This window comes from Lathyrus oleraceus, chromosome 1 (assembly GCF_024323335.1).
Source record: "Lathyrus oleraceus cultivar Zhongwan6 chromosome 1, CAAS_Psat_ZW6_1.0, whole genome shotgun sequence".
In the NCBI taxonomy this organism is placed as follows: domain Eukaryota; kingdom Viridiplantae; phylum Streptophyta; class Magnoliopsida; order Fabales; family Fabaceae; genus Lathyrus; species Lathyrus oleraceus.
In genome coordinates this window covers 437,963,513-437,973,121 of record NC_066579.1, presented here as the reverse complement: position 1 = coordinate 437,973,121, position 9,609 = coordinate 437,963,513, and the positions used below count along the sequence as shown (strand labels likewise).

At 33.9% G+C, this 9,609-nt stretch overlaps 1 protein-coding gene across 1 annotated transcript; it reads right to left on the bottom strand.

Moving 5' to 3' along the window:
- Positions 1-8,487: 8,487 nt before the first annotated feature.
- On the bottom strand, positions 8,488-8,904 carry LOC127115165 (uncharacterized). The gene has a single exon (XM_051046769.1). It carries the CDS (start codon positions 8,902-8,904, stop codon positions 8,488-8,490), a length of 417 nt encoding a protein of 138 aa, XP_050902726.1.
- Positions 8,905-9,609: the final 705 nt, after the last annotated feature.

The following is a 9,609-nucleotide window of genomic DNA, read 5'->3' as shown; positions in this document are numbered from 1 at the left end:
TTTGTTTCGAAATGAGTATGCATCGTTAAATGAGTGTCCTAAATGCGGTGTCTCGCGATATAAGAACAAGTTGTCTCCAGCAAAGGTCTTGTGGTATTTTCCTGTTATTCCGAGATTTAGACGCATGTTTCGTAGTGAAACCGATTCAAGACACTTGACCTGGCATGCAGATGAAAGAATTATAGATGGAAAGTATCGACATCCGGCAGATTCACCACAGTGGTTGAAAATTGATAATGATTATCCTGAATTTGGAGAAGAATCAAGAAACCTTCGCTTGGCATTATCTACTGATGGAATGAACCCACACGGTATCCAGAGTATCTCACACAGTACATGGCCTGTGATTATTATGATTTATAACCTACCTCCATGGCTATGTATGAAGCGTAAGTACATGATGTTGTCTATGTTGATTTCTGGACCTAAACAACCAGGGAATGACATAGACGTGTACTTGAAGCCCTTAATCGAAGATTTAAAGATTTTGTGGGAGACCGGTGTGGAGGTTTATGATGGATATAGGAAAGAAAGTTTCAACTTGAGGGCGATGTTGTTTGGCACAATTAATGATTTTCCAGCATACGGAAATCTATCAGGGTATAGCATAAAAGGTCAATGTGCGTGTCCTGTTTGTGAAGATAAAACAGATTGGAAGCGCTTGGAGTTTGGTCAGAAGAATGTCTTTCTCGGTCATCGGAGATTCTTAAATTCAAATCATCACTACCGTGGATGGAGAAAGGCGTTCAATGGAGAGACAGAACAAGGCAGAGCTCCACCTATATTGACGGGTGATCAAATTTTTGAAAAGGTGAAAGATTTGGATACTCAGTTTGGCAAGCCTTTTGCCCACACACTTGTCAAAAGTGGGTGGAAGAAGAGGTCAGTTTTTTTTGAATTGCCGTATTGGAAGTCCTTGTATGTGAGACATTTTCTTGATGTTATGCATATTGAAAAAAATGTATTTGAAAGTGTTATTGGCACGTTACTCAATATACAAGGAAAGTCTAAGGATGGCCTTAAGGCAAGAAAGGACTTGATAGCGATGGGAATAAGAACTGAATTAGGACCCTTAAAGAAAGGAAAATGAACATATCTACCGCCTGCTGCTTATACTCTATCTAGAAAGGAGAAAAAAACATTGTGTAAGTTTCTAAGTGAAGTTAAAGTTCCAGAAGGGTACTCTTCAGATATTAGAAGACTTGTGTCTATGAAAGACCTCAAGTTAAAGAGTTTAAAGACCCATGATTGCCATGTTATAATGGAACATTTTCTCCCAATAGGTATACGTTCTATTCTTCCAGAAAAAGTAAGAAGCTCTATAACTAAGTTGTGTTCTTTCTTCAAGTCAATTTGCAGTAAGGTGATCAATCCTGCGATCTTACCAATGTTGCAAAAAGAAATCGTTATTACTTTGTGTGAGCTTGAAATGTTTTTTCCTCCATCATTTTTTGACATAATGGTACATCTAGTTGTTCATCTTGTGAAAGAGACACAATTGTGTGGACCAGCTTATATGAGATGGATGTACCCTGTTGAACGTTATATGAAAATATTAAAAGGGTACGTGAAGAACCGAAGTCGACCAGAAGGTTGTATGGTTGAAAGATACATTGTTGAAGAAGCGATTGAGTTTTGTACTGAATATTTGTCTAATGTTCAGTCAATCGGACTCCCCAAGTCTCAGCTTGTCGAAAAGAAAGAAGGAAAAAATCTAATTGGAAATAAAATCGTGGCAGTATCAAGGGTCGAACGGGATCAAGTGCATTTGTATGTTCTGCACAATGAGAATGAGGTTGAGCCGTATGTTGAAATTCACAAGGATGTTCTCCGAGGTTTAAATCCCAATAGAAATGAAAATTGGATAGTACGAGAGCACAATCGATGTTTTATACCTTGGTTTAAGGATCATATTTATTCAAAGTATTATTCAGATCCCGCTTCAATAACAGAAAGGTTGAGATGCTTAGCATATGGTCCAAGTTTCCATGTTTTTTCTTATAGCGCATACGCGATTAATGGATACACATTTTATACCAAAGAACAAGATGATAAAAGTACTATGCAGAATAGTGGTGTCACCGTGGTAGCTGAAGCAATGCACATATCAAGTGTGAAGGACTTAAACCCCAAATTTGCAAATCTGTCGTATTTTGGTGTTATCGAGCGCATTTGGGTGTTTGATTATGAGAAGTTTCAGATTCCTATATTTGGTTGCAAGTGGGTTGAAAATAATAACGGCATTCGAATGGATAAGTCAGGATTTTTGCAAGTGGATCTTAATAGGGTGGGATACAAAGATGAGTCTTTTATTCTAGCCTCTCAAGCTAGACAAGTGTTCTATGTCAATGATCCGAAAAGTACGAAATGGTCTATAGTTCTTTTTTCCAACAAAGTAATTGATGAAAACACTGGAGATCAAGGTGATATTGATGTTGAGATTGAATCGTTTACCAGAAATGATCAAGATGAGAATATTATATCAAATGATTCATATATTAGAAATGATCATAATGAGGGTATTTGGATCAATCCAACCGTCCGTGTTGTTAAGAGACATGTAGAACATATTCCAACCAAGAAAAGAAAGAGAACTTAGTGAAAAAGGTACAGGTCAAATGATTTTAATTGTTTTCTTTATTACAGGTAAAATGACTTTTATGATTTTAATTGTTTTTACATTTGTCATCTGATTTTAATTGTTTTCTTTTTTACAAGTAAAATGATGATGCTGGATATTTGTTTAGATGGAGATGCTCTATTGTCGTCAAGCCTCATTCGCGTAGATGATGATGCTGGATATTTGAAAGTATCCCTCTACGACAATGGAACATGTCCATCTAAACATATATCAATTCTATCTTCAAAAGATAAGGGTTCAATGTTGGCAAGTTACATTGGTTTCCTTGTTCAACAACATATTCCGATTACATGTGATAATTGGAGAAGTCCGGACTTGAAGGTTGGCAAAGAAAAAATATGGTCGGAGATACAGGTACTTACCATATATTGTTATATGTTTTTTGTTGCATCAACTTTGCAGCCCTGTATTGTAGGCAGAATTTATGACTTCTCAAAGTTGATTTCTTGTTACTTTGTCGTTCATAAAATACACCACTAAAGTTACTTTTGTAGTGGTCCAAAAGAGACATCACACCCGTCTCTTTCCTGTCAACCCCAAAGAGACCGATAGAAGTGGAAATATTATGCCAGGTTTTTTCAATATATTTCTCAACGCAGCTGGTATATATTATCATTTGAATTTATCACTTTTTGCTGATTTTGTTGTTCTAAATTGTCAAAGGAACCGTGGTAGACACCAGCATTTGTCACCCTAGGGAATTTGATTTTTACCTTAACAGCCATGCAGGAATTCAGGTAATATTAGCTATGTCATTTAACTTTATGCCATTGTTTACTATTTGTTGCTCAATCGCCTTTTGACAGTTCTGTGTTATTTGCATTTGGACGTGTTCTTTTTGCAGGGGACTACTTATGCTGCCATCTGTTGTTTTGGTTGAGCCTTATTTTGTATGGATGTGCGATAGAACTACTAGACAGCTTTTGGATATACAGAACATGTTTGCCACCATGGGTGGATGGGCGTTTTTATTTAGTATTGGTTAGAACTACTAGACAGCTTTTGGATACAGTGGTCACTGGGTGTTGGTTGCTATGTTTTATTCTCTTAATTGTAGTACTTAGAGAATATGTTGTTGTATATTGTTGATCAAAGAATCATATATTAATGTTGTATATATGGAGGATTAATGTTGTATATAAATGGATTCATGTTGTATATATCAATGGATTAATGGTGTATAACATTGGATTAAAGGATGAAATCAATATGAATTTTACACTTTTGCAGCATGCGAACAGGTTACCAATTAAATATCCACTGTTTTTCAAACAAATTTTTTTAAAATAACTAACACTTTAGAGGGCGCTTTGTCCAGAAAGCGCCCTCTAAACACTTTACATTGACAACTTTAGAGGGCGCTTTTTCCTGAAAGCGCCCTCTAAACACTTTACATTGACAACTTTAGAGGGCGCTTTTTCCTGAAAGCGCCCTCTAAACACTTTACATTGACAACTTTAGAGGGCGCTTTTTCCTGAAAGCGCCCTCTAAACACTTTACATTGACAACTTTAGAGGGCGCTTTTTCCAGAAAGCGCCCTCTAAGGTGTCCCTTTATGGACCACTCCAGAAGGCGCTTTTTTCTGAAAGCGCACTATAATGTGGCCACTTTAGACAGCGCTTTCTCCAGGAAAACAAAGCGCTGTCTTTACCTATGCCAGCGCCAGATTAGAGGGCGCTTTAAAGCGCTGTTATAGGCCAAAAAAAGCGCCCTCTTTTCCCTTATTTGGCGTAGTGAATATTAACTTACATGGTTGTATCTATAAATCATAAACATAAAATTATCATAAAATACAATTAGTACTGACCAGGAACTCCTCAAGACTATGAAACTTAACAAGCGTTTTTCAAAACTTCTTGTCAAGAAAATTATATCCTACCCACAGAAGCGGAAGATTAGCCTTAGGTTTCCTAAAGTAGTCTCTTGTGATCCGTGACTTAAAGTCCTCTAACACGTACCAGCATAAGAGATCCATTTTTTTGTCAACTTAGGATAATCAGAAAACTCAAACGTCGACTATACAGTTGCATCAATAAGTATGTATTAGTGATTATATAAAGTAATATTGAATCGATAAAATTTAAAATTAATATGTTAACGATTGTCCATATGATGTCTTTCACCTTTTTTGGTACTTCTTTCCAATCATTTATCAATATGTTGAATATGCTACGTCCAAGAAATGCAACATAATTCTTTAAAAGCGAAGTATGAGGACCATCAAGTATCACATAAATGTCATTAAACTCGACCGGATATTTGACACACGACTTGTAAACTTTTGCTAATTGTGTCATCATTGTAGCACCTCTTTGTTTTTTTTCTATTCTCCGCCAATAGATTAAGAATTGTTTGTACAAGCTTAATTTATATAAGTAGTTTCATCATTACTAGATAAAGAAGAAGTCATCTATCAAGACATAAAACAATCAACAACAATTGCATCATCAACAACAATGACATCATCAACACAATGGCATTAACCATAACAAATACTTAAATAACAATGGGATAATCAACACAACAACATCATCAACGTAATGGAAGTATCAAAAATAAATGAATCATCAACAACAATGACATCATCAACACAATGGAATCAACAACACAATGGAATCAACAACAACAATGACATCATCAACATAAGGCATCATCAATACAATGGCATATCAACAACAATGGCATCATCAACAACAATGACATCATCAACACAATGACATTAACAACAACAAATACATGACATCATCAACACAGTTGCATCATAACATCAACAACAAATGCATCATCAACAACATTGGCATAAAACAATGACATTAACAACAATGGCATATCAACAAAAAAAGCATCATCAATAACAATGGCATCATCAACATCAATGACGTCATTAACAATAATTGCATCATCAACATAAACACAAATACAATGGAAAATAAAGTTTATTATAGATACAACCATGCATTGGGAAAATCGTTTACATACCGGAAACATGATGAATAAGCAAAAAAAAGTTATCATAATCTTTGTCTTCCTCCTCGACGATAGGTAAGCCTAGAACGACGAAGTTGGTGTCATCTTTCTCCTCGGCGGTAGGTAAGCCTAGAACGACGAAGTTGGATTAAGTTGTTGGTTGAAAATTGTCTTATTTAGTTAGGATTTAAAATGATGTTGTTTCGTTAGGGTTGAAAAGGGTGTTGTTTCGTTCGGTTTGAAAATGACATGTTTCGTCAGGGTTAAAAATGGCTTCGTTTCGTCAGGGTTGGAAATGAACATATGCAACTGAAGAGACAAGCCATCTAGCTATATGTGTTTTCTTTAAGTGAATAAGTCATTCACGCACGGTTGTTTAATACAATTGTTGTGATATATGACTAACTTAATATAATTTTATAAATAAAAAACGTTAGATTTTAAGCATTTAAAAATTAAAAAATTGAAAAATATATCACAACGGTTAGTTTAAAAAATATTTTTAATATATGTTTTACTTTGTAATTATAGAAGAAGTACTTCTGGATATTTTTTCAAGTGTCTGGGAGGTCCCATTTCTTGGTGCTTCAAGAAGCAATTTGTGGTTGCATTATCAATCTGTGAAGTTGACTATATTGCAGGTGTTTTGTTTGCTTGTCAAGTTGTTTGGATTCTGAACTTGTTGCATGATCTGAAGATCAAGGTGGGCAAGTTTGTGAAGTTCATGATTGACAACAAATCAGCTATAAGTCTTGTCAAGAATCCATTGATGCATGGAAGAAGCAATCACATTGACACAAAGTTTCATTTTTTGGGAAATCAAGTTCAAAGTGGAGTTTTTGAAATTGTGCACTATAGCACTCAGAAGCAGCTGGAAGATTTGTTTACCAAAGCAATTAATACCGAACAATTTATCCATTTGAGAGATGAAATTGGTGTTGTTGTTTTTAATTAGTTGAATATGAATTAAGAAATTATGTTAGTTATATTTCATTTCAGTTGTATTTAGAGTAAATTTGAATTTCACTTAGAAACTCTGGTAGCATATAAACTGGGTATGTTTCAGTTGTAATAGAATCTGAAGTAATCAATTTCCATCTAAAGTTAGTTACAATTTTTCTCTTTCTCTTCCATCGTCTTCTTAATCTTCAACCTTGTGCTCCAATAATAAGGACAGTCACATCCCGCAGAAAACCCACACTTTCGTTGAGGTTACCTCACTGACATGACTTCCCATAAGAATTCTACCACCTTTGAAGTTATTTCCACCAGGAAATTAACCAGAATCAAGAGACACCAAGACTACCTGCTAGATTTCTAGGGCAACATGGCATTTAAACCCGGTAACATTCTTCCTTTATACCATGTTTCTTCTGTTATTTCATATAACAACTTATGTGTATCCCATTCTAAATTTATGTTTGTCGGAAATCATTATGTGGAACCCACTATTGACAAATAGAAAGTTAAGGCCATGAATGTTTAAATTCAAGCGCTCAAACTTAAATGAAATTATCTATTGAAATAGTGAAATTATCTATTGAACCTATATAAGTGAAATTATATATGAACTCAATGAATCAAGATTTTAAATTAAAATGTGATGTTCAACTCAAATGGTTGCTCTTGTCCCAAATTTGAATAGTTTTCTAAGTACCTCTCATGAGTTAATAGAGATCTCCACTAAATAGTTATATGGAACAACAATTGTAGAGAGAAAAGTATTGCATAAGATAGTTTTTCAAATGGACAATCTTAGGTTCAGTTATTTGTAAACAAAAGTGGTTCTTCTTAGGATTCAACTTTCTGAAAGCATTAACAATTTTTCTTAGGAATCATTAAATTTTTGTTTGAGAGTTTAGAATAGAATGAAGTGGAATACTTTATGGGTGAGAGATATAAGAAAATTTAACCATAAAAACATTGTCGTAAGAAACTTTAAAGACAAAACATGACATCACTACTATGGAAAACACCTCTCATGACGGTTGGAAAATGGATACAATCATGTTCAATCACCCGTTGTGAGGTAAGATGTGATTGTATGTATGATTCTTTCCATATCGTGAAACCTATCACGACGGTTACTTTAAAAAATCATTGTTGCATGTCTCAGTTTATTACATCAGTTACTTTAAACAACCGTTGTTGTATGTCTTTTAATAAAAAAATGCAATGTCGTAATTGGAAGATGATGTTTGGAGGTAGAAGATGAAGTTCGTCTAAGTTAGAAGTTCATCTAAGTTTTAGATTTCATGCAGATCACTAATGGTAGTGTCTTGAGCGTTGATACTCACTAAATGAACGTCAAAGATTTGTTTAAGGACAATGAAGAAACTCAATAAACACGTTTATATTTCCCCATGTCCCGAGTGACTTTTCACCATGGTTGTAAGTTTTAACCGTGGTAAAAAGTGGCTTAAAAATAAATAAAAACAAAACTGTAGGTGCTAAGATTCGAACTCATGACCATGAGTCACTTTTCACCACGGTTGAAAGTTCCAACCGTGGTAATAAAGTGACTAAAAAATAAATTTAAAAAAAAAACAAAACGGTAGGTGTTACGATTCGAACTCATGACCATGCATCAATAAATAAAGTGGCTTAAAAATAAATAAAAAAACAAAATTATAGATGTTATGGTTCGAACTCATGACCAGATGCCACTTTTCACCGCGATTGAAAATTTCAACCGTGGTGAAAAATGATTTAAAATTAAAAATTAAAAAAAATAACTAAATAAATAGATTCTACCAAGATAAATACTTTGACCGAGGTGAAATGGCATTACGAAAAATACTTTTTTATAGTAGTGCATGTTTATTGCATATTTGAAAATCTATAAAAATTGCATTTCAGTCTTATCATAGTTTCATCTATTAATCATCTATAGCAAAAGCTTCAACTGGGAAGGTTTTGATGATCCCAGCAAAACCCTTGAAGTGAATCTTTCTAGTAGATATTTCATTTTCATCAACTCTAATTTCATAGACAGGAGGCCAAAGCATGACTTCTTTAGCTTTCACACCTTTCAGCTTCTTGATTTTCTTCTTCAACAAGTAACCTTTGATTTCAGTATCGTAACTCACCAACTTTCCAATCAATTCAAACTTGTGTTCGACTTTCTTCTTTTGCAAGATCCTCATGTAACCGGTGCTTCGAACAAAGCTAACTTTGATTACATCAACTACTGGAAGAAGTCCGGGTGGAAGTCCAAACTCATTTAAGATTGATGTTGCTAATTTGATTCCTTCTTCGTGGCCCTTAGCAACGACTGAACCATCTTTTTCTGCCATTGCGTCTACTTGTGATTTATAATAGAAGGATATTTTGCTTTTTGATGGGTTACAGTAATTGAATGAAATAGTTATATACACTAAAACACATGTAGGATGAACGCGTCAAGGAAATCTTTAATGGAGAAAACAAAGTAGTGGTGTATTATTATTTAGTTTTTGTCCAATCTGCCTCTTATTATATGTTTCAGTTCAGCAGCCTTTTGTTTTTATCTTTATGTCTCAATTGTTTGGATTTATTATTTTACTATAAATTGATATGATTAATAATTAAGAATTACTAATAATTAAATAATTATTATAGTAATGAAAGAGTGTGAATTGTATGTGTTGAGAAAAACAAATGTGAAGTAAAAGTGTTGAGAAACAAAGCTTATGAAAGTTTCAAATTGATTAGAAAAGTAGATATTGAACACTTTATAATTGAGAGAAATCACACAATTATTATCTTAAGGTTTTTGCTGAGTATTGTAACATCCTAAACCACAAAACTTATATAAAAATATTTAATCGATAATTTAAGGTATCACTACGACAATCATCCAAAATTTTCGAAAACATTTCAACAACATAAAGCGGAATTAAGATAATAAAAATTTAAAATTTAAATTTCTCAAATAATGTATTAGACTTTAAACCACATAATTCAGCGTTAACTCAAAACATAATAAAAACATCATGTTACAGATTAGAGCATTTAATCGA